The sequence below is a fragment of the Pelobates fuscus genome, chromosome 5 (assembly GCF_036172605.1).
Source record: "Pelobates fuscus isolate aPelFus1 chromosome 5, aPelFus1.pri, whole genome shotgun sequence".
NCBI lineage: Eukaryota > Metazoa > Chordata > Amphibia > Anura > Pelobatidae > Pelobates > Pelobates fuscus.
The window spans coordinates 342,366,717-342,392,921 of record NC_086321.1 but is presented as its reverse complement, the minus strand read 5'-3'; the positions used below and the strand labels follow the sequence as shown (position 1 = coordinate 342,392,921).

At 42.5% G+C, this 26,205-nt stretch overlaps 1 protein-coding gene across 2 annotated transcripts in view; it reads left to right on the top strand.

The window, feature by feature from the left end:
* SH2D4A (SH2 domain containing 4A) overlaps positions 1–26,205 on the top strand; it is a 102,405-nt gene that overhangs the window by 14,086 nt on the left and 62,114 nt on the right. For both annotated transcript variants that reach the window (XM_063455818.1, XM_063455817.1), the window contains exon 2: positions 16,534–16,859. In XM_063455818.1, coding sequence (XP_063311888.1) covers positions 16,679–16,859 — 181 coding nt within the window. In that variant the 5' untranslated portion in view covers positions 16,534–16,678. The remainder of the gene's footprint in view (positions 1–16,533; positions 16,860–26,205) is intronic.

The following is a 26,205-nucleotide window of genomic DNA, read 5'->3' as shown; positions in this document are numbered from 1 at the left end:
CTACAGAAACATGTCAACCTGTTTACCTCCCTGGACAAGGCCCAGTCTTCCATCAAGAAGGTCTTTCGGCCACACACCTCCCGTGTTTTTGGACGGGCTGGACGACAGCGGGGTCGTGTCGCCAGCCGCGGCTGGTCCTCGGGCCGCCACAGATCCCGTGGTCCGTCCTTCTTTCCATCCTACCAATCCAGAGCCCCCTTCGCTCAGAGGTCGGATAGAGGTCGCGGATACCGCTCCAGAGGACGGGCGAGATTTTCTACAGGTGAGTACACCTCCTTCCACTTCCATTCACCCTACTTTGCATGCGGGCAGACTGTTTCACTGCAGGGACAGGTGGCGGGAGGTATCCTCAGATGCTTGGGTCCTACAGACTGTGCGGGGATATGTCATAGATTTCCACTCCCCTCCTACACAGGTTGGACCCCCGAGGGTCCCCGTCATCACAAGAGAACAACAGTCCCTGGTAGATACGGAGGTTCGGGCGTTGTTCGCCAAAGGCGCGGTTCAACGAGCCCCGGATTCGGGGGGTTTCTTCAGCTCGATCTTCCTCGTGAGGAAAAAGTCCGGGGAGTTCCGCCCGGTGATCAATTTACGAGAATTGAACGCCTTCGTGGTCTACAACCACTTCAAGATGGAGGGGATTCACCTTCTGCGGGACCTCCTCCGGCCGGGAGACTGGTTCACGAGACTGGATCTGAAGGATGCCTACCTCTCCGTCCCGGTGGACGAGGACTGTCGCAGGTTCCTTCGCTTTTGCTGGAAGGGCATTCCATGCCAATTTACGGGCCTCCCCTTCGGCCTCAGCTCGGCCCCTTGGTGTTTCACCAAGCTCCTAAAACCGGTAGTCGCCAGATTCAGATCGGAAGGTGTCCGATGCATAATATACCTCGACGACTTGCTGATCTTTTGCGAGGACCCCTCCAGGCTCAGATATCAGACTCACTCTGCGATATCCTTGTTGGAGCATCTGGGGTTCGTGGTCAATCTAAAGAAATCGGCGTTGGAGCCTTCCCAGACGGTGGAATTCTTGGGTTTCGAAGTCGATGCGAAGGAGTGTGTTCTTCGGCTGCCCTTGGCAAAGTTAGCTACCATTCGAAAGGAGATACGACGGATCTTGCGTCAAGACCGGATCCCCCTCCGGACGTTGGCTCGCGTAGTGGGTCTCCTCTCGGCCTCGATACAGGCGATTTACCCGGGCCCACTCCATTACAGGGCCATGCAACGGCTGAAGGCTCATTTTCTGCGCAGGAGACCCTCCTACGACCAGATGATATCCCTGTCCCCGGACGTGAAGACCGAGCTGCGCTGGTGGCTCCTGCATATGTCCGCCTGGAACGGCAAGGCGATATTCGGACCTACCCCGGACTTTGTGCTGGAGTCGGATGCGAGTCTGTGGGGCTGGGGTGCCACATGCGCGACGGGTTCCACGGGAGGGCCGTGGTCAGACAGGGAATCGGACTTCCACATCAATTGCTTGGAATTGATTGCGGGGTCGTTTGCGATTCGGAGCCTGGCAAACCACCTGTCGGACTGCTGCGTCCTCCTTCGGATGGACAATATCTCGGCGGTGCAGTACATCAACCGCTTGGGGGGCGCTCGATCACGAGCTTTGTCGGAGGTGACGAAGGAGATTTACAGCTTCTGCTTCCAGCGCAACATCACCCTACAGGCGGAGTATCTCCCGGGGGAGTCGAACCTGACGGCGGACTGGTTCTCCAGACATTGGCGGGATGCCAGCGACTGGAAACTCCTGCGATCCGTCTTCCTCGAACTCGAGACCCAGAGGGGCCCGTTCGTTTTGGATCTATTCGCCTCCAGGACGAATCACCAGACCCAGAGGTACTTCAGTTGGCTCCCGGATCCGGCGTGCACCGCGGTGGACGCTTTTCTCCAGGAATGGCCTTCGCAGGGAGCGTATGCGTTTCCTCCGTTTGCTATGATTCCCAGGGTGTTGCTACAAGTTCGACGTCAACGTGTGTCCTTGGTGTTGCTGACCCCGTTGTGGCAGAGTCAGGCCTGGTTTCCGGAGCTCCTGGATCTCTCCTGTCAGGACCCTCTCCTGCTACCGTCTTCTCGTCTACTCCTCTCGGACCCCCGGGGCAACCCTCATCCACTGGTGGGAGAAGGCCACCTACTCTTGGTGGCTTGGACTCTTTCAGGGGTACCTGGAATGTCGAGGAGTTATCGCAATCGGCTAGAGACCTTCTCTGGGATTCCTGGGCTCCCGGGACGAGGAAGTGTTATCTTTCAGCATGGGGTTCCTGGTGTCGCTGGTGTTTGGAACGGGATACCGATCCCTTTACAGGTCCTGTATCTAGCGTATTGAATTTTTTGTCCCATCTCTTTGAACTGGGTCGGTCATACCGCTCGGTTAACGTGGCTAGGTCAGCTATCTCGGCGGCACATGTCCCGCTTCGAGGTTTTCCCATCGGCCAGGATCCGCTAGTCTGCAGACTCCTGCGTGGAATGAGATTGGCGCGCCCTCCGGCGCCCAAGTATTCTTCCCTCTGGGACGTTCGTTCAGTTTTGACGTTCCTTCAAGATTGGCCTGATAACCAGGACCTCTCTTTCCGCCAGCTTTCGGCGAAATTTGCCCTTTTGTTGTGTCTGGTCTCGTTCAGGCGTGTTTCGGATGTCAGGGCCTTCGATGTCAACGCCTTCTCGTTTTCTCCGGAAGGGGTCTCCTTCAAGGTGGTTAGACGTACCAAGTCGGATTCGACGGTTGTATCATACCCTTACTTCAAGGACTCGCCTAAGCTTTGTGTGGCAAGGGCACTGGCTCGTTATGTTGCGGTTTCCGCTCCTTTGCGCTCTTCTCATTCTGGGCAGTTGTTGATTTCGTATGTCAGGCCCCATAAACCGGTCTCGTCCCCTACTCTGGCTCGTTGGATCAGATGGCTTTTGACTCTGGCGGGCGTGAATGCGACCTTCGGTGCGCATTCGGTTAGGGGCGCCGCAGCTTCCGGAGCTTTTTTGGCGGGTGCTGCCCTTCAGGACATTTTGCGTTCGGCGGACTGGTCACGGGAAGAGACGTTTCGCCAATTCTACTTTAGACCGTCGGACCATGCTTCTTTTGCTTTGCTGTCGGAGCGTTAAAACAGCAAATATGAAGCCTCCTGTCATGTTATAAAATTGTAGATTATACTAGCTTTAGTGTAACTATAATCTTAATTTTATTAATGACAGGAGGCGAATATTTCCCACCCAGTTTTGGTTTTTTTCTTCCCCCCCCTTATGTGAATGGATTGCACTTATTGTATTTCTGTTGTAGTGTTTGGTTCAGGGGCTAGGTCTGGTAGTCTGGATGATGTTTGGAGATAGTGGGGAAGTATCAGTGATATTGTATTTATGGTAGTTGGTAATGGATTTCAGGTTTTTTAGCCTATCTGTACTGGATCGTGGGATTTATGTTTTCTCAGTACATTTCGTTCACTAATCAGTGTTTTTCGACTCTGTTTATTTCGTTTCAGTTTAATGGTTCGACTTCAGTTCGTTTCGTCACCCGTTTGACAGGATAAAGATCAAGAGCATCCGTTATCCGAAGTACTTCCAGAGGGTGTTCATTGTTACGTTATATTGTTCTTTTTATGGTTATTGTCATTGTTGTGTACGTTGCTTTGTCGCAGCATGAAAGAGGAAATGGTGGCTTAGGAGGAGCCTTATATAGATACCTTATGTTTTTGTCTTTGGTGTTTATCTCTCTATGTTAATGTGCTGCTGTGGAGTTCAAGTAAAGAGAGACTTAAGCAAATATTCGCCTCCTGTCATTAATAAAATTAAGATTATAGTTACACTAAAGCTAGTATAATCTACAATTGTGTCTGGTGCTTTGTATCTCTGTATGTGTCTCCTGGAGGGAGGAAGAGAGGTTTTACAAAGGACCAGACACAGTTGGCTACTTGTGTATCTATTTCACTCATTTTAAATAGATATTGTTTTTATTTTTTATTTTTTCATTTTTTTTGTCATGCATGCTTAATAACTCTTTTTTTTTTTCTTTTTTTATATTTCTTTGTTGAACTAACGTTATCCGTTTATATAACATTTCTTTTTTTGGTAATTAAGCCAACTTTCATAGGCTAATTTAGGGTTTCTCCAATTAGATCCTCTTTATTGGGGATTCCTTTTTTTCCTTTTTATTTTTAATTTTTTCCCCTTTTTTTTTAAGGGTTAGGCCTTTCCATTTATGGAGAATCCTTTGTTCCTAAGCAACCTTTTCCTTGTTTCATTTTTTTTTCTTTTTTAAGAATCATACCTAGTTATTGTGATTGAAGGATGTCTTTAAATAATAATGAATTGGTTGGTGACTTCAATGTTCCTTTATCCATCAATTTAAAAAATAAACAAAATAAATAAATCAGGTCGACATTTATCAAACAATTTCTTAAAGGGACACTCTGGTCTCCAATCAAATGCATTACAGTAGTATTGGTTCCCTGAGTGTCTCTTTAAATATAATTGTGACAAGATGACAAGACACAACGAAAATCTAGTAACTTTTTTTTAAATGTATTTTAATTTACTTTTTAGTTCAAACCACTTAACAGTTATTCAAGTGAGACGTCGTCTTTGTAGCATTGTATTAGCTATTTTATTAACTCAGATCCAGTCCCAAATGTCAGCAAGACTTGAAAGCAGTAGATCATTAAATAAATTACGGAAAAGGTCAGGAATGGTGATACAGCTAAGAGAACAAGCATCCCCTTGTTACTAGTTCTAAATCTTTGATGGTGAGACTGATGTTCTAGCAGGAGTAGACCTCTGTTTGTTTTTCTTCATGTATCTGGTTTTCCAGATATTGTTGTGCTAATTCTCGTGAATTTATAATCCTAGTTGTTGATGTAAATTGTTTGCCTCAGCCGTATAACTTGATGGGTGAGGTCAATCAATGACGCAAAGTGAGTTGAAAGTCAAAGCACCATACTTTAAAGGGACACTATAGTCACTAAGACAGCTGTCCTTTAATCGCTGCAATGTAAAACATTAGTAAAGAGGAAATACATTAAATGTCCATAATTATAGCCACAATAAGGCTAATCATACTGGATAACAAATCTCCCTGTGTATGTAGCAGTCTGGGATATTATATTGCTGCATTGGATACATTGTATTCAATTAAGTTCATCACATATAATGGCACATGGTCGCTTAGGGCTATACATCACTCCTTATTATAGTCTTTAGAGGTTAACTGCCTCTCTTTTTGCAACTGCTTTAGGATATTATCCTGTATCATCTATATAGTGTACTTGGCACAGTTTACCCACAGTTTATAGGACCATATATCATTCTGTACTATGGTTCAACTGTAGCTGGTATATAGGATTTGTGTGGGTTTATCTATTTTACCGCTTTAATCATTTATTAAACATCCCATCCAGTCCATTTCTGAGTCCCTCCCTCTCCCTCCCTCTCTCTCCCTCCCTCTCTCTCTCTCCCTCCCTCTCTCTCCCTCCCTCTCTCTCCCTCCCTCTCTCTCTCTCCCTCCCTCTCTCTCCCTCTCCCTCCCTCTCCCTCCCTCTCCCTCCCTCCCTCTCCCTCCCTCCCTCTCCCTCCCTCCCTCTCCCTCCCTCCCTCTCCCTCCCTCTCCCTCCCTCCCTCCCTCTCTCCCTCCCTCTCTCTCTCTCTCCCTCCCTCTCTCTCTCTCCCTCCCTCTCTCTCTCTCCCTCCCTCTCCCTCTCTCTCTCCTCCCTCTCTCTCTCCTCCCTCTCTCTCTCCTCCCTCTCTCTCTCCTCCCTCTCTCTCTCCCCCTCCCTCCCCCTCCCTCCCCCTCCCTCTCTCTCTCTCTTCCTCTCTCTCCCTCTCTCTCCCTCCCTCTCTCTCCCTCTCCCTCCCTCCCTCTCCCTCCCTCCCTCTCCCTCCCTCCCTCCCCCTCCCTCCCTCCCTCCCTCCCTCCCTCTCTCCCTCCCTCTCTCTCTCTCCCTCCCTCTCTCTCTCTCCCTCCCTCTCCCCCCTCTCTCCTCCCTCTCTCTCTCCTCCCTCTCTCTCTCCCCCTCCCTCCCCCTCTCTCTCTCTCTTCCTCTCTCCCCCTCTCTCTCTCCCCCTCTCTCTCTTCCTCTTTCCTCTTTCCCCCCTCTCTCTCTTCCTCTTTCCCCCTCTCTCTCTTCCTCTTTCCCCCTCTCTCTCTTCCTCTTTCCCCCCTCTCTCTCTTCCTCTTTCCCCCCTCTCTCTCTTCCTCTTTCCCCCCTCTCTCTCTTCCTCTTTCCCCCCTCTCTCTCTTCCTCTTTCCCCCCTCTCTCTCTTCCTCTTTCCCCCCTCTCTCTCTTCCTCTTTCCCCCTCTCTCTCTTCCTCTTTCCCCCTCTCTCTCTTCCTCTTTCCCCCCTCTCTCTCTTCCTCTTTCCCCCCTCTCTCTCTCTCTTCCTCTTTCCCCCCTCTCTCTCTCTTGCTCTTTCCCCCCTCTCTCTCTTGCTCTTTCCCCCCTCTCTCTCTTGCTCTTTCCCCCCTCTCTCTCTTGCTCTTTCCCCCCTCTCTCTCTTGCTCTTTCCCCCCTCTCTCTCTTCCTCTTTCCCCCCTCTCTCTCTTCCTCTTTCCCCCCTCTCTCTCTTCCTCTTTCCCCCCTCTCTCTCTTCCTCTTTCCCCCCTCTCTCTCTTGCTCTTTCCCCCCTCTCTCTCTTGCTCTTTCCCCCCTCTCTCTCTTGCTCTTTCCCCCCCCTCTCTCTCTTGCTCTTTCCCCCTCTCTCTCTTGCTCTTTCCCCCCCTCTCTCTCTTGCTCTTTCCCCCCCTCTCTCTCTTGCTCTTCCCCCCCTCTCTCTCTTGCTCTTTCCCCCCCTCTCTCTCTTGCTCTTTCCCCCCCTCTCTCTCTTGCTCTTTCCCCCCCTCTCTCTCTTGCTCTTTCCCCCCTCTCTCTCTTGCTCTTTCCCCCCCTCTCTCTCTTGCTCTTTCCCCCCCTCTCTCTCTTGCTCTTTCCCCCCCTCTCTCTCTTGCTCTTTCCCCCCCTCTCTCTCTTGCTCTTTCCCCCCCTCTCTCTCTTGCTCTTCCCCCCCCTCTCTCTCTTGCTCTCCCCCCCCCCCCCCCCTCTTAGGAACATCTCCCATACAAACAGCTTGCAGTACTCACTAGACTTGCGTATTTTTTATCTAGCGAAATAGCATTTTGTCTAAATTTAGGCCGATTATTGTGTAGTCTGAATTCTGCAACACTGAAGCGCTAGATGCACAAATAAGTGAGCAAACGACTCGTGCAATGAGCAAAAATGTATGATTCGGAGTTCTATCCAGGGCGCCCAAAAACGAGATGATTAAAGGACAGTCACAAACATGGAGGTAGGAGCATAAAATAATAAAAATCTATTCTTTTTACGGCTCCTCCTCTTTTTTTTTTTTTTTTTTTTTTTCTTTTTTCTCTTTTGGTTACTTTTTCTCATGTGATCTGTGAACCAAACCAGTGTACTGAAAAATATATAGTTGATAATTACATGATTTTTCTATTACATTATGAAAAGTCATGATTTTATTAAAGACACAGAGGCGAGTATTGCATATACCTTTCTTTACTGTCTACCAATAGCAGAAAGAATACAAAACAGAATGAAAAATAATGTGTACATAGTAACATAGGCCACTCCCAGCCAAGTCCCAGTATAATAGTAGGCACCACCCTAAGACCTTCCTCTTTCTTGAATATGTGACACACCATAACAGAAAGTCTGCAAAACAGGAAACCAGTAGACCTAATTCATCAGCAAACTAAACGTAGAAATTCATAACCGAAATCCAGGACCACTTAATCAACAACAGGAAACCAATCCGGAACATCCACAGAACAGCTCCAATACAATGCTCCTCCTAGGCAGAAGAAAGACACTTCAAGCAGATGCGGATCAGGCTGTGAAAACATAAAGAACAGGAACCCAAGGGTTAAATCGGTACTATAGACTAACATCGAGGCCAGATAACTCTTAGGTGTTAATCTACATACCAAAATGAACAAAAGGCCATCCCAAAATTCTAAATAGGTACAATCAACCAAACCTCATAAACACAATGCCCCACTTACCACACCATTGGATCCAATCACCTATAACGAACAACATGGGGGCGAAAAACATATAAATAAAGGCTGATTAAAATGTATCATATCGGGTTGGACAATATTCGCCTCCATGTCATGTAATAGCAAAATCATGTAATTTTATTGCAATACACGGAGGCTCATATTGCAAGTTTAAAGCTGATCAACCACCGCAGAAAACACATAAGTAATAGGTTTAAAAATAAAATTCACGAAACGTTGATTCCCGCGACCAATCAGCCATCCTCATAAGGTCCTCCAATCGTGCGCCCGATGCCATAATCGAGGATGCAGAGGCACACCTTACGAAATGAGTTCCAAAACCAGAAATGTCGATACCAGCTTGGTCCAAAATCCATTTCAACCGTCGGGACAGTGTAGCGCTTGCTACTGAAGCAAAAAGACAAGAAAAAATGGGGTGTTGCTGCGGAGCTGTGCGGCCTAGTATGATCCTCATATGCACGTAAACACGCTACCGGATATAAAGCAGGTGTCGAAGGGAATGCCGGACACGACACCGACTTAATAGAAATAGAAATACACCCTCCAGATGTATGACTTGGCATCAAAATCCAAAACATGGACATCCGACACCCTTTTGCAAGAGATGAGGCAAAAGAGACCAACCAATTTAGCCGACAACTGGAGCAACGGAGATCCTGGTTAGGCAGCCAGGCATTGATAAAAGACAGAACAACATACACATCCCAAGTAGAAGAATAACGTGGATGAGAGAGACGGGAACAGCGTAGAAGCCGACACACTAAAGGATGTTGGCCTGCGGGACAACCATCAAAACCACGATGGGTCGAAGATATAGCAGACCTGTACAGATTGATCATCCGGTAAGCCCTGCCGGCTTCAAATAGAGAAGTCAGGAATTCCAGGATCGCTGTCACGGGGGCTGAAATTTGTTTTACATTTTTTTATTATTTTTTTTTTATTAAAGTATTTTTGGTATGGAGGGAATGATACAAAGTGCAGATGTGTGCAAAAAACAATATCAAAGGTCATACTAGCTTTGAACTACAAAACTGCAGTGTTTTACATTACAAGATGATATCTACAGGACCACTGCCCCCATATCACTTCATTGTGATGAAGTGGTCTTGATGCATTTAGTGGTCCTTTAATAAAGACACCAGGAAATATGTAAAAAATATTCAATGTACCGCTGATCTTACCAAACAAAGCCTCCCAATAAATACTGCCCTTGTATACCTTGAAAGGAGGAAGTACGGGTGATGCACAACACTGAACTTTAGTAATTACCAAGGTAAAGTGTATAGGCATGCAGTGAGTGTGTAGTAAATGGAAGGTGCTCTAATTGTATGTGAGCAAGGGAGCACAGGGATATGCTGTAAGGTCAAATGGCTAAGTCGTGTTTCAATCCTGTAAAATAATGTCTTTAGTACTCGGAGCCTTTGGGGAAAGTCCTGAATCTTGACATAAGAAAACAAAATTAAAATGTTTAGCGGTTATTAAAGAGTGGTTAAATGTGCCATTTTAAATCCCAGCTCTGGGATAGAGGAGATCTGTCACACAGGAATCAATGCCATACATGTTATTACGACTCGCTGTGTATTTCTGCTTAGTGCAATACTTGGTCTTTAATGCTATAGTCTGCTCTCGTGATATAACATACCAGGAAGTTCCCATCAGTCTGCAGAATGTGGCCAGTCTTGTGGAACTCGTTAAGGGTGACGCTTTCTTCATGTAACGAAGTAAAGCAATTGCACTATTGCTGAACTCAAAGGCTCTTGGCATCCATAACTAAACGCAGACTTTTTTGATACTATTTAGAATCTGTGGTCTACTGTTTCCCAAATAAAATTTCTAGAAACTTCTCTGATCTGTGTTGTTCTTAATCATGGCTAAATCCTAATCATGGGGGGGTAGATATATACAGCCTTGTCCATTTAAAAAAAAAAAAAATGTTTTAATTTTCTTTCAGTTTCCCTTTCCTTATGCTCTTTGTATCGTAACTGATCATATTTCTCCTTTGCCACTTGCCTATATTTATATGTATTATCTTTTCTTCCGTGTGCATCCATTTTGTTCTTGTGCGTCTATCATGTATGCAACCTATAGCTGTGGCTCTGCAGATTATTGGCCTTGTCTAAATATTTTTGGATAAGCTTTTTCAAATAATTCAATTGCAATGTATATTTATTTGTTTTAATATAGTTTTTTTTTTGTGTGTTTAAAAAATAAATTAATAAATGTCCATGCAGGATGAAACACTGCCGTTCTGCATGCTCTGCTGCAATGGGTTTAAATGTCCAGGGTTTAAATGCCTCTCACTCAGTCACTAGGGGTGCTTCCTCCGGAATAGCAGAGTGAAACCATCTGATTGGCGCAGCGTGGCGTTTTTCTGTGCATGCACACTGACCTCCTTTGAGAAAGCATTGGTTCTCAATGGTCTCCGCCAACGAGGAGGGGCCAGTCAAAACGAGAGCATGCTGTAATGGTGATCTTCTATGTTGTTGCAAGATTGGGATTTAATATATATAAAGAGACACTATAGGCATCCAGACCACTTGAGCATTTCTAGGTCCACTAAATGACACTCGATGACCTCACACTCTGCTTGAGAACATCAAGCATCAGTGAAAATATGGACCGGGCCTAATGCACTTGCTCCGCATTGGGTTCCCCTGTCGGATAATGTCAGAGGAGGCTGAGCACGATCCAGTGCCAAAAGACATCGGTGCTGAAATCAGGTACGAGTAAGTGTTTTTTTGTTTTGTTTTTTTTTTAAAAACCTTCATATGCCGGGGGGGGGGAGCAGGGGGATACAGATTTGTATTCCTTAATCTGTAGAATCCATTTAAAAAAAATTCTTCTGACCGATCGATGGTTGGAATTTAGCTTAGCAACTGAATTGGAACTTTGGCAATTTTTCGGTAATGGGCAGAAATTAAGCAAAGATCATGCTTAACATAAGAAAAAGTAGTCCTTGCTTTATCTTATGTATAACTAAAAAAAAAAAACAAGGTGAATTTATCAAACGTAAAGAGAGAGCGACAATAAAGATCAATTTAGAAACAAAACCTGCAAAGTGACAGGTGCCACTTTAACACTGTGAAGAAGTAACTGTATTAGAATAATGTAGTATGAGGGAAGGGCAAAACTGTGAGATGGTAGACCATCATCTTAAGTGTTGCTGGATTTTTTTTTTCTGTATTTTTGCCATTTTATGTTTTTGGTGAATTTTTATGAGAGCGAATTGGCATGTACAGCTTGCAGGAGGAATGACATTCAGATTGTGATCACACTGCTAGAAGGAAACCTATAGTCCCCCAAAAAACAATTATTTTTGGGACTATAGGTTCCCTTTTAATTCTTAGTCAACCGTGTTTTCAGTTCCACTATTTTAGCGTAAAATTTTCTATGAAGAACACTGATACTTTAATTTCCATTTTCTCCAGGTTCATGTGGAGATTGCCAAAAATACTGTATAATCACTGTTAACCCCCAATCAGGGTACTATACATAGCTTAGGGTATTTAACTGTGACAATTTGCAGAAGGTTGTGTTTGCTCAAATATGCAACGCCACTGATTATCATAACACAGCAATAACGTTTTCCTTGCCTTAAATGTGTACTCCAAGCACCATAATCACTACAAAGTGCTGCTATGGTTCAGAGTGTTCCTTTAAAGGGACATTCTAAGCACGAAAACCTGTTCAGAAATAAGAGCCTCTCTCTGTAGGAAGCATTGAGTGACTTTCAGTACTCAAGATGTGCATGCCTCTTTATTTCCATACTATGCTGTGTATTTTTAACTTTTATACATATTTGTGGTTCTAGAATCTCACTTACAAAGTAAGAGGAAGTCATTGGAGATAATAAAGTGGGAAAGTACACCGAGTTTACTCACGGTAGAATACCTTCAATATCTCAGTCACGTGTTTCATTGTGTACAGTAATAACACTGTCTGTCTTCCTTGTAGCAAGTAAGCAAATTCTTCCATTTAAAAAAATAAAAATGTATTTTATGCCCGCAACAAGGAAGGTCCCTTGCTGCCAATTCTCCACTCAAAAATGCTGCAATAAATGTCTACACTGATCAGCTACAACATTAAAACCACTGACACGTAGGCTTATAAAATGCTCTTCAGGTGGTACCTCACACCCCACCGCCTGAAGGCCATGAAACGATCCCCCTCAAACCTCTGCTGGAAACTATGCGGAGACACAGGCACCTTCCTCCACTGCTGGTGGACCTGCCCCAAGCTCACCCCCCTATGGACGTCCATTACAAACCTCCTAACCAAACTCCTCTGCAGACCTGTACCCCTGGATCCGTGGGCGCTCTTGCTCTCTAAACCCATCGACACCTTCACCCGCAGCGAAAACAAATTAATAGCTAGAATAGCCTTAGCCACGCGCAGAGCAATAGCGGAAACATGGTCCACCCCACACGTACCTACCCACAACCAAATACTCCATAAAATAACGGACAACATAGACATGGACAAACTAACAGCACAAATACACGATACCCCGAAATCCTTCCACAAAATCTGGGACCCATGGCTTGAGAACCCCACCGCCCCACCATGGTAAAAACCTTTACAAGTCACACCCTCTCCACTGATCAGCAAACATCATTAAGATAACCAACACGAACCCCACCACCCACCCAAATCACCCAACCGGGACCCGGAGGAGACCCCGGGAGGACAGCAAGAACCCCCCCCCCTGAAAACCTCATCCCCCAATCCACCACACCCACTATAAACAATTAACAGCACCAAACCACCTCGTACCCCCCCAATGGCACACAAACCCCGCCAACTATGCCACAACCATAAACTAACAAATTAGCCAAGCCGACCGCACACCTGAAATGGGGCACAACACCCCAACCTGACCCATCCACCTGGAGGGAAACCCAACCTACCACGCTCACAACACCTAACAGAGCCACAAGACCTCCACCAAACATGGCCCACAAACAGAAGGCATAACCAAAAGAAACAACCCCATTTGCTCTGATGCCACAATCCAACCTACCCAAACTGTTACATTACCACTATGTTATTACCATCCCACTAACCCAAATGTTTTTTCTTCCTTCTGTACAACTGTTTTCTTGTACCTTGAAAATGAAAAATAAAGAATCTTAAAAAAACAAAAAAAAAACACTGAAACGTAAAGTAAATATATTGACTATATTGTTACAATGGCACCTGTCATGGGGTGGGATATATTGAGCAGCAAGTGAACAGTCAGTTCTTGAATTTCATGTGTTGGAAACAGGGAAAAATGGGCAAGTGACTTTGACAAGAGCCAAATAGTGATGGCTAGATGAGTGGGTCAGAGCATCTCCAAAATGGCTTGTGGGATGTTCCAGGTATGCAGTGGCTTTTACCTACCAAATGTGGTGAAAAGAAGGGCAACTGGTGAACTGGTTAACCCAAGAATAATTGATGCACGTGGGGAGCAAAGGCTGGCCCATCTGCTCTGATCACATGGAAGAGATACTGTAGCTCAAATTGCTGAAAAACATATTGCTGGCCATGATAGAATGGTGTCAGAACAGAAGTGCATCGCAGATGCATTATGACAATACAAACATGCTCGAGGTGCCCCAAGAGCAGTCCTCATTTCAGTTATTTCGTATAAAGGTCAGGGTAGTGAGGTAAATAAGTACAGATTAAGCAGTAAACGTTTAGATTGATTTGTAAAAGAGAGTAACTAAGCTAAGTAGCTCCAAGTGTATATATGTTACTAAAGGTAGGAACATATGGAATACTGGCTACTGCTACACTTTGTAGATAGCCTGTGGTGTGAGAAAGTGTCGCTAGAAATCTATACATTGGTGTCCTAGCGAAGTCACAAACCGTACGGTAGGCTAGATTATTATGTCAGGCATGGTGAGAGGAAGTTTCAGTCGATATACAAGTGGTCAGGAAAGCAAATCACACCAGAGATAAATAAAAGTAAACAAGGCATATAGGAGAGATTTCTCACGGTGTGTGATCGGGCTGAGAGCAGGTATTGGATAGCTAGTCAGTCCATATCAGTTCAACCGATGCCCGTTTTGGGGCTTTAGGTGCAGGGCTAGTGGGTATGTTGCTGGGTCTCCCCAGTCGTTCTTTGGTGAGCCGTGTAGCTACGGCAGTCGCTCTCCTTTTGCCCTGGGTCCTTCCTGGAGCCAGCACCAATTTCTCACGGGCTTGCCACCATCTTGGGGTCAAGTCCTTCCCCCGTGTGGGGTTGCTTGCTTTCCTCCGCAGGTGTGAGTGATGTGAAGGGGTTGCACCCCATGTGGCTCCGTTCCCAGCTGGCTGGTTTTGCATGGTTCTGGCTTGTATTTTGCCCGGATGGGGCATCCCCGGCTGTGCCGCGGCTGTGCGTCTTGCTGTGGGCCAAACTCTGCCTGGCCGTCGTAGTTTGGGTATCGTGCCCTTGGCGTCGGCTGGAGCTGGAGTCTGCGGTTGTCGTTTAGTCTCTAGGCTTTCCCAAAATTGCCTACAGACGGCATCAAATTTCTGCTTGAATGCCGCTGTCCATTCTGTGGGTGTCTGTGGCGCCAGGTGATTAGCGTGGGCGGCCGGCTATCTTGGTTAGGCCATGCGGTGCTTTTTCGCCAATTCTGTATCCTGGATTGCTGTGAAAATCTGTTTTATGCGCTGCATATAGTGGGAGCTGCTGAGGATTGCTTCCAGTCAGCTCAGCAGTCAGGCCCTGCCCCTCATACCCTTTTTTTATTTTATTTTTATTTTTTTTAATACTTTTAGAGAATTATTCATTGTCTACAACCGTGATGTAAATTTGTTATAATGCTAAAAATAATCACTAGTTCAGTATGCCACTGAGTACACAATGACTTTCCTGAGGCAAACTTTTACAGTTTCTAAAAATAAAGATATTGTTGCTGGGATTCCAGAACTGTTGGTTGTGATGGTTTAAAACCAGCTTTACGACTATGTAAAAAAAAAAAAATCCCCAAGTCATTGTGTGGGGTTTTGGCAACATTGAAATAAACTACAAGGAAACGTGTGCCTGTATAAAGGAAATGCAAATAATAATGTGCATTACCTTAGGAAGGCCTCGGCTAGCTCATATTTTTAAAGTTTGTTCTCTCTCTCTCTCTAGAAATGCTGTCTTTATTTGGTGTCCAGTCACTCTCTGTTTCGTGGTCTGTTTCTGTGATAAAAACTGTTGGTTTCCCTAGTGTGGTTCGAATTCCTGCTGCTGAGAATCATCCTTTTGATATAGATATTTTTGTTTGTGATGATAACTGTGGGATATTTGTATGCATCATTATGTGTTCGAGGGATCTTTGCATATCTTTCTTATTAACATGCTTTGCCAGATCATTACACTGTTCTGTAGTGCACACATTTGTATTGTTTTGAGACCGAAAAGATGACTAATTTAATTAAAGGGGAACTGTCACTTCTCTGGAGATGTTATACCACCGAGGAAAACATTGAAAATCACCTATAACTCTTTTTTTTTTTTTACTCTTACTACACTTTTTTACATACTTTTATGCAACCTATTATTATTATTTTATTATTTATATAGCTCCATCATTTTTCCATAGCGCTGTACAATGGGTGGACTAACAGACATGTAATTGTAACCAGACAACTGGACGTATAGGAACAGAGAAGTGGAGGGCCCTGCTCAATGAGCAACCTATACTTTTTTTAATACAATGTGCTTAACCCCTTAAGGACACATGACATGTCTGACATGTCATGATTCCCTTTTATTCCAGAAGTTTGGTCCTTAAGGGGTTAAGGGCATTACTCTTAGGTCCTCCTGCCCCATAAAACCTATTTAAAAAATTCAGCGCTGCCAATTCAGCGCTGTGCAAAGCTCCTGATGCTAATCTTCTACGCCCTGTCCTGACATCACCGTGGGCCTTGCACAGTCCAATCAGAAGCTTCTGATAGAGAAGCCTACGGTTGGGCCGTTTCTCTGGCTCCGCGCGCATGTGAACAATCAATCACTAAAGTCATCATGGAGGTTTGAGTCACCCTTTAAGCACTTTAGGGGCTAAGAACAAGTCCCCTTTTTCTTTTAATATAAAAGTTCTGATTTCAAAAGAAATCAACACTCTTATAAATCTCCTAGGTAACATCCCCCAACTGTCAAACCATTGGTTGCCTTCCTTACTCACTTTGCGAGTTGCCCGAATAGAATAGAAATTCATTGTTTTTTGGCTCAAATAAAGTTTTTGTCCTCCAACAGTGGAGTGTTATAGTAAATGTGTATTAAAAATTTAGCAAATTCTATCACAATCCAGTTGGTTTCTGGCATAGTGGGGGCACACAATGCAAATCTGTTTTGAGACGTGTGCCCTAAAAAATTCTGAATGTAAAATGCAATGGGAATTTCCAACAACTGACAATTTAAAAACAAATCTTACCACATTGTTGGTTTGTGTTTTTTGTTGTGTTTTTTTATTTTATTTATTTTTTATAAATGTATGACATGCATTTAGTGATTTTTTTTATTTTTTTTTAACATTTTTTATTATGGTTCTTCTCCTCAGCCAGAGAATTTATACTGCAACATGGATCGTTCACATCTGTTAGTCTGGTGAGGCATCCGACGTTCTTCCTGTGTACTTCAAAGGAATTCACTCTTAACACTAAAGAACTTTCGAGAAATTGTTGTAATCCAGAACGGTAGCAGCTATGCTTAAACAGATATTAGCCGATATGTACATTGACCCAGAACTTCTGGCAGAACTTAGCGAAGAGCAGAAACAAATTCTCTACTTCAAAATGAGGGAAGAACAGGTCCGGCGATGGAAAGAACGAGAAGCAAAGCTTGAACAGAATGAAGCTACCAACAGAAACCACACAAAAAAGAAAGGTAATCCGTAAATCGTGGTTTTTCACAATATACAATCGTTATTCAATTATTGCAATTTATAATGGTGAGGGTATTTTCATGCTGCCTTGAAAATCATTGCTTTAAAAAGACAGGTAAGGGGAAAATTAAACTACACATTGTAGAAAATTAAAAGCCAAATGAAGGCAAAAACGTAAAAAAGTATTTTGCAATCTGGATTTCGGTTCAACACACTTTTTAGTGTTTAGTAAATAATTGACAGTATCTTTATAAAGACTATTAATTATTATTGTCATTTTCAAGGTTTTCAAGGTTTTGTTTTTGGCTTAGAGGAAGCAGAAATAGATAATATTTATATATATATATATATATATATATATATATATATATATATATATATATATATATATATATAACTTGAGTTAATAGTTTTGGAATTTTTGGATATACTTGTGTAAAAAAAAAAAAAAAATAAAAATAAAAAAATGTTTTCCCAAAAGTAATAAATGTCAAAGCTTATTCTTCAATATTAAATTGAGACCATAGTGAGATAGCCGGCAAGTAGAAATTAAAGTCATAAACTAAACAAAAAGTCATTTTCAGCATTCAGCTACCGTTCATTGTACTACAAAACATTAACATTTTGAGTCCTTTATTTCACAATGTTGCATAGTCTCGACAGGATTGTGTTTCTTACAGCAAATTTTGTCCTAGAAAAAGAAATAAGAATAAGCAAAGATAAATAAAGGTTTCACATAACAGAGCGTAGTATCTTAACCGTAACGGTGAAGTTTTTGGGGTTTTTTTTTTTGTGGACTAGTATGTTCAAGTACATTACAGGTTTCTAATGTAATACATTAAACTATATTCAAAAATAATAATAATTATAAAAACAATATGGTTTCACATTTGAAGTAGTACAGTAGTTTTCTAAAAAAAAGTGGCAGTGGTGCCAAAATGGCAGACAGCGCAGGATTAACATAGGGGCTGGTGGAGCTGCAGCTCCAGGCCCATGCCCATGGAATAGGCCCATTGATTTAAAAAAAATAAATTAAAAAAAATTAGATGAATGTACTTTTTTTTTTTTTTTTTTTTTTTTTTTTACACACACTACTTTTTCCACCTGGCTGGTATTTTACCAGCACAGGGAGTAATTTAAGGCTACCTGGACGGTGCCAGTATTGCAGTAAGGGATCCCTTGTAAATCACATGGACTAACCTTCACTCCATGACATCACCAAACCATATGATATCAAAATCTTTAATTAAAATGGTCCTGTTATCTAACTTGAAGGGAAATCTTTTAAATTCAAATACAAAAAAAATCTGCCAGTATAGAATTATCTGTTCCTAATTTAAATGAAAATCAAAATGCAAATTATTAAACATTTAAAAAAAACAACACGTTTTAGAAACTCATTGAAATGTCTGTAGACGATTTTTAGCTCTGTATCCACTTTTTTTTTCTCTCAATCAAGACACATTCACTATTGCACACTTTGTAACATCTGTAGAGTCAATCATATACGAAGCTGGAAATCCATGGAGAATCTGCAAGAGAATTGCTCAATTTTGGCCAACATAGACAATGTAGAAACATTATGACTTTCAGCTATTTTGGCTTAAGATTTGCAATTTCCTATCCAATCGTACATTCCTAGTTTAGTAAATAACCCCATTGGTATTTATTTATTTATACATGTTTGGCTGCAACAGGAAAGCGATAGAAAGTTTTAGAAAGAAAGACCCAAGTTCTCCATACATTAGTGATTATGGCCGCTCATGTCGGTGTTGTCTTGTGATGTAATATATATACACAGGACATGGGATTTCCTTTTATTAATCATTGTTTATACAGACACATGCAGTTTGCTTCCTGTTTTCTCTTGATGTTAATGCTTTTTGCTGCATTCCTATCCTTTCAGGATTCTTGGATTGTCTTGGAATGTCCGTATTGCATTTTCACCATTTATTATCCAATATTAAATAGTCCACATTCAGTTGGCTTGAATATATCTACAAATTTATGTTATGGTTTATATGACGTGATCTTCCCTTTATGAGATAACTGACATAATAATAAATAATATGAATGAGCAATGAAATAATGTTTTTATATAACATTTCGTGGGCAACCTAACGAAATGCATAAAAATACTACAAATCATAACTGCTGCCGAGGAGTTCCCTGTTAAGCTATATTTATTGTTTCCACGTTCGAGCCAATTTTTCTTTTGTTTTTTTAACCCCTTTTTCATGCAGATCTCTGCAGAGTTAGATTTTGTAAATATTAACTGTGTTGCTAAGCAACCGGTACAAAATATTCACATCTTCGGTGTGGGTTACTCTTGCTCTGGGCTCATTTTCTTTCACTCCCTCTTCTCATCTTTCACTTAAGCTTTGTAATCATTGTCCTATTAAAGGAGATGTCCACATTGTCTTTAAAAAGTCCAAAATAGGATTGAAACATTGAACTTGTTGCTGTGACGTTCAATCTGCTTCAATAAAGGCAGTTATATTCACCTAAAAAAATCGTCTTTTGAGAGCGTTCTCTTCATTTGCGTTTGTGTGTGTGTGTGTGTGTGTATATATATATATATATATATATATAGTCACTTAACTCCACAGTATATTGTAATACGTTGAATCCAAGTGGCAAAATTTAGTCTAAAGTAGCAAAGCTGCATTTACCACAAGGCATTTGCCTAGTGCGGTACTTTCAGGGGGGCACCAAAAAACGCCACCCCAAGCTCCCAAACAAATGCCTTGTTTGCCTCATGTCTTGGGGCTGTCCTTCTTTGCTCCACCCCCCCTCCCCCGAGGTGTTAAGCTACTAATATTCTAGCCAGGTAGCAACGAAGCGATGTCCTCAGCTCGTCTTGCTCTCTCACGCTCTCTGAGTCAGTGAGTGAGTGTAGCTGTCAGTGTGTGTCTTTGAGTGAATGAAAGTGTGTGTCAAGTCAGTGAGGGATGGGTATGTTTGTGAGTGTGTGTCTGTCATTTTATGTGTATCTGAGAGTGTGTGTCTGTCAGTGAGTTGGTATGTCAGAGTGTGTCTGTCAGTGAAAGTGTGTGTTGGTTAAACAGTGTGTGTGCCAATGTCTGTCTATCTGCTATTGAGTTTATCTCCGTACATGTATCAGTCAGGGCCTGTGTCTGTCAGTCAAAAAAGTGCCCATGACTCAAATTGGGGCTGCAAATTTAGATTGGGGGGGGGGGGGGGGGGCAGCACAAATCCAAAATACACCACTGGCAGCAACTATAGGTATGTTTGAAGAATGTTTCTAGATGAGCTGTTTTAACCTAAATTGTGGCTTCTGTTAAATAACTCCTTGTCCTAACCCTATATAAAAATCCTATAAATTACAAGGTACGTGATAATGAAGTATGCATTATAGAGATACTGAATCAAAAATTATATAAAAAAATAATGGATATTTTTGAAAATTCCCTTAAAGCTAACCAATTTAAGATAATAATTAAATGTCACTTTTTATCATTAGGCTACCTTCTACTTTTTTGTTTTTATTAATTTTTACGATTTAACTATTAGTCACAACTTGATGATCTGCCAAATCTCTTATTATATAGAACTGTTTGCTAAATAGTCTGTACTAGATGTCTGGTTCATTAATAAGCTTGAAGCAAGAAACTCGAAATAGTTTGAGGACCGGTAATAAGGCTCTGACAATATACTGCATTTTCTGGATTCCTAGGGAAATAGTTGTAATGAATTTTTTTTAAAATATTTTATTTATTATAAAGCATTTGTCATGTATTTATTTGTACGATCTCATGTCTTGCATAAGATACCGCAACTGAATGCACGACTTCTGGGGCTTATTTACTAAACAGTGAGTCAGTTATTTAACAAAATACATTTTGTTAAATTAAAATCTAAGGCAAATCATTTGCCGATTTAACCCCTAATGCCTGTCACCATAACAACTTAATTCTGATTCATTAAGTGTTCCTTTAATTCATGTAACTGACACTGCATGCTGGAGTAAGGATATGAATAATTTTAATAATAAAAGCATACAGCATATTGATTTAAAAAAATAAATAAAAAAAACGTAAGCTTCTATTAAAATTGTCCACAGCTTATTTTTGGATTGTTGGTTAAACATGGCATTTGATTGCATGTGCACTGTAAATACCCTTATTTTCTAAGTAACCCATATCTGATGTATATGGACTTCCATGGGTCAGGATCATCTATTCTGTTTATGCGAGTATATTACACCTCACAGAAGTATGTCAACACTTGGCATGGGAGTTGGGGCATCTTTTAATTTAGTTCCTCAACAAACCCAGCAGTGTAGCAATGGCACGATGTGCCTCATGACACCGATATGACCTGCAGTTGCTGTGATAAAGGGCAGGACAACTGCCAATAGCCGTGTCAATCCTTTATCTGCATAGAGTTGCATGTCAACAATTGATTGACAGGTAGGGAGGGACCATATTTTAATAGAATTGTCTGAAAATATGTGCATTTGTTAGCTTAATGTGTAGATCATTTTTATGCTTGCAAAAGGAGGAAAAGTCCTAAATGGGATCAGAACTTCAAAAAGCTGACTTAATAATAAAACATGACCTTTATTGGAATAACCTATAGAACCCATCAATCAAGAGAGACATAACAAGTATACAAAAGGTAGAGTGATATGTGAATATGGACACATCTAAATTAAAAATGAAGAGATCCCTATTGTATATCTGAATTAATAGAGTATTAAAGGTGCTGGTGTGCGCTGAAATGCGCATCAAATGTTATGGGGTGGTTATGAGGATATTGCTGCGAGGGGAGTCCAGGAGCAGGTAGATGTCTAAAGTTTAGCATGAGATATGTAGGCAATATGCAGCAGATTAGTTCAGGAGCTCAGCTGTAAATATTTTTCAATTTTGGATCTGTCCCTGCACACCTCTCTACTTCACGCCTAGCTGTCTGTAGGCATCATATCACTCAAGTTTTTTTTTTACAGTTATACTAAGTCCTTTTAAAGAGTAGTATAAGATTTATTTTCTCTGATCTTTGTGGATTTTGATACTCTGTCTGCCAAAAGGCTAGGTTACACTTAAATCTGTAACTTTTGTACAATTTTAGATAGCGTGTTACTATGTTATTTACAATGATTGAGATACCGTACATTGTTTAGATCTTGTTAGATTATTATTATACATGAAAACTGAGGTTTCTCAATAAATCATAAAAACAATAGATATGCATAACAGGGGTAGGCAATGTCTTGAATTCAGCCAATACCACAAGCATGGGATGGTTGGGCCAAGGTTCTGTTGCTTGTTAAAATCAGCAGGGTGGTTTGTCCATCACCTCTGGGCCACAGTTGTAGGTCTCCCCCCACCAGCAGGGTCGACATGGCGGTTTGCCAACGTCTCTGCTCCCCAAGCTCAGGTTGGTGTGTAAGCCAAAGTCGTGTCTCCACTAAGCCCACCATCTTCAGTGTTAAGGCTGACACTTGCAGGAGCAGGAAAGAGTTGCAGCAGAAAGTAGATTATAGTCATAAAATCAGGATTTGTTAGCAGATTGTGAGGATCTCACTGTAAACATGTCTGTTCACCCTGCTGTCCAGGCCCCGCCCCCAAACCTTGTATTTTTTATAATTTTTTTCCACATAGTATTATTATGCCTTAAGCATGCAGGCTTGTGTTAATACTCTTTTCATTCAGATATACAATATGGACCTAATTTTCCCTTATTTTTATTACGTTGATGTGTCACCATTCACATATCACTTCTTCACTTTTTGCATATATAAAATATATATATTATATTTTTTTTTCATCTTTTAATTGGTCTTATGTATTTATTTATTAATTTATTTTATATTCTTTATTTTGTTCGTACAAGTGAGTAACAAGCGTGTTTGCTCCGCCACAATAGCTGAGGCAAACCGGCTGGTCCACAATAAAAACAAACAGCATTATGGCAATAGAGACAATGCACATTTTGTAAGGTTAGGTATTCAGGTTAAACATGTGTAGCGCTACATCGAGAGATGTGAGGTTAAGTGCTTGGTTCGGTCAGTTGTTTCATCCTGCATAGCATGTTGTGTTTAACAGCACGTCTTAGCTAATGACTATGATTTTTGTAGATAACTGTGGTAAGGGCTAGAGCAGTATAGCACCTTATGTAGTGGTAACCACAAGGTGAGAGAGTAAAGGCGGTAGAGCTTTGCAACACATGCTTGCTGTGAGTATGGTGGACAACTAGTGCTACTCTTAAAGATGAAAAACAATAAAGTAAAATAAGCTTTTTAAGGACCAACTATGCACGTGTGCTTGGAGTATGGCTGTCAGCAGGTTCACCTCTTATTTGGTAGTGTCACAGAGTAAGCCATGGGTGTATGAAAGACGAGGTGTCTGAACAATAGGGTGGTAGTGTGTGAAATTAATGTTAGGAGAGTAGTGGGCATTTGCCCAGTACTACGTTGTATAGCCTGGTGTAAGCTGCACTAGTGGGGGGAGGCGAACTGCCTTGTCCACGGGGAGTTTTCTACATGTCCCCCAGCCTCTCCCTTCGGGGTACGGCCGTGGGAACCAGTATCGGTAGGTGATGGTGTTGAGTGAGGGCCACTATCCTGGCCTCTTGGAAGGTTGTGGGTGCGGTAGGGCAATGTGTGGCTAAGTGCTATATGGCTGTAGGGGTGTCCCTGAGGGTGTGTGGGTGGCTCAGTGGAAAGGTGCGAACAAAACAGATTAACAACGAACTATGTACAGTCCTCCGGCAACCCCAGGGTTGCAGTTGGGTTGGTTGGTGTGGCTCTGCTGGCCCGCAAGGGGTAGTCAGGCCGGGGCCCATCGTCTGTGTCGCGTGGTTGGATCCCCTTGGGACAAATGTCCCTGAGGTTGCCGGGTTCCATTGGTAGGGGGGAGAAGTTGAGCGGGGTTTCTGCGTCAGGTCTGCTGGAAGGCCCAGTGTTGAGAGGTGCGTCTTCGCTTCTTGCAGGTCTGTTATCGAGATAGTAGCTGTTCCGTGGGTCACCTGAAGCTTGTGGGTCGAGCGCCACCGGTAAGTGATGTTATGCGTGCGTAGAAGGGAAGTGAAAGGCCTAAGGGATGCTCGCCAGGCCATGGTTCCCCTGGATAAATCCGCATAAAAAGTGAGGGCCATGCCCTCGAAAACATATGGTGCACTGTCCTTAATGGCGGTCATGACAGCCATTTTATCTTGCCGCTTCTGGAAACTAACAATTAGGTCCCTTGGAGCCGCTGCTGGGGCCGTTGCCAGTTTGGGGATTCTGAATATTCCATCTAGGCACAGTCCTTTGGCCTGCCTCGGTGGGAGCAGTGTGGTCATCAGGCGCCTCATGTAGTGTAGTAGTTCTGCATTCAGTATTGAGTCTGCTGTGCCCCTTATTTTAATATTTTGAGCGCGGCGTGCGTCCTCCATTGCCGCCATCTTTAGGTCCAAGACCATGTGCTGATGTCGCAGTGATTTTATTTCCTGCTGCAGCCCAGTTATTTGCTGCGTGTGGTTGCGGGTATCCTGCTCCAGGGAGACCATGCGGCCTGTCAGGCCCTGTATGTCCCTTCGAATGACCACCACGTCCGTCTGTATGTGTCGATGGAGTTCTGCCAGCAGTTCTTGCATTACTGCTTTCGTTACCGGGGCTGCTGTTTGGGCTGCGGTGGCGTCTGCTTAGTGGGTGAGCATGGTTCCTCAGGGTCCGATGGTTGTTAATCTGACTCCTCAAAGTAGTCGGTGTATGAGGCCACATTGTGCTCCGGGGCGCCATGTGCGCGCCGCCACAGATCCCCAATGCTCATGCCGGGTCGGGGCTGCTCAGGTTTCTGTTTTTTGTTTTTTCTGCCCATCTCTGCCAATCGGACCCGGTGAGCAGGGCTTGTTTAAGTGAGTAGGAGTTAAATATAGTCGTTTTTTAGTAGTTTGTGCTGAAAACTTGTGGAGCTCACGGTGAGTGCGACTAGTCGGTTCCTTATGTATTTATTTTAATGTTTAATGTATTTCTTCTCAAAGAGATAATCCAGTCTTGAATAGATACATCTGTAGTAAGTAAAAACATGTTTTGCTTTCATTCACTCAGGAAGAATACTCACTTGGGAGTTTGCTTCAAATCTTCGGCTTAATATATTGGTTCTGGTGTTTATAGCCTATCCTTGTAGGCTCCGCAATGCAAGCACTGCCTTTTTAGAGAAACGTGTTTACATTGCTTCCTATTTATACAATAAATACAGTATGGAGAGACTTAAATTATTATTACAGGCTATAGGCACCTGGGTGCTAATTCTCTTGCTGGTATTCCCTCAAATACCAATATAAATATTGCTTCCTATTAACACCTCTAGTTGCAGTCACTCAGGCAGGTACTAAATAGACTTCCTGGTTAGGTCCTGCAGTCTATGCATCTCTATGAGGAGATGCTGATTGGTGCAACATTTTGCCATGCTTGCACAACAGCCTCACAATGTTTTTTCCTATCTAGTGACTGTGCATGCAAAGATCTGTTTATAGGCACATAGAGAGGGGTGACAGAGACAATGTTATGCTTTGTATAACGCCAGAATGTATTTAAGGAGCATAGATTGTCGGGGACCTGAAGGCCTCCCTTTTAATAGAATTTCAGTGAACAACTTCTATTTTAAAACTCCATTTTGGAACATGATTCTTCTTTATAAGACCCTGCTTAAAGTTTGGTATCGTGCATCTTTTAAACCCTGTGGAAAGTGCACATTCAAACGGACGCACATTCAAACGGACGCGAAGATAATACTTATTATATACTTTGTTTGTATCTGGCATTGCTGTTCTAATGTCTCTGCTGACCTAGTTTGCTTACTGTCTAGTTATGTTTTTGTCTGATCGTAATCAAATCCACACTCTGCTTGTACAGTAAATCAATTTTCTATCAAGCCGTTTTGTTTACAGTTTGTTGACTGCCTGAAAGCCATGACAAAATCATATGGTAAATAGATTTCAATGCAATATTCTGTATTAACAGTGATATGTATTATGATCAATGATTATTGGTTTCCGTAGAAATTCTTATGGAACTTTGAGGGTGGAAGAGGCTCGTTTGGTTTTCATTTTCTCTGTATTATAATATTTTTAGATGCTGGCCTCTGTATGATTGGTGCCTAGCTTAGTAGTTTTAGGAAGGGGGTATGGGAAATTACATATAAAGAGCAATGCTGTTAAATAGTTTCCATGGTAACTCCTTTTAGCATGCCATCCGTGAATTTCTTTTAATTTCTCTTTCAAAAAAAACCTATGGCTTTTAAATGTTGGTTATGGTTTTTCAAAATATTTGACAATTGCAATGACAAAGTCTTTTAGCATAGTTGCCTACATTCCCATATTTGTTGGGACAGTCAAGTGTTT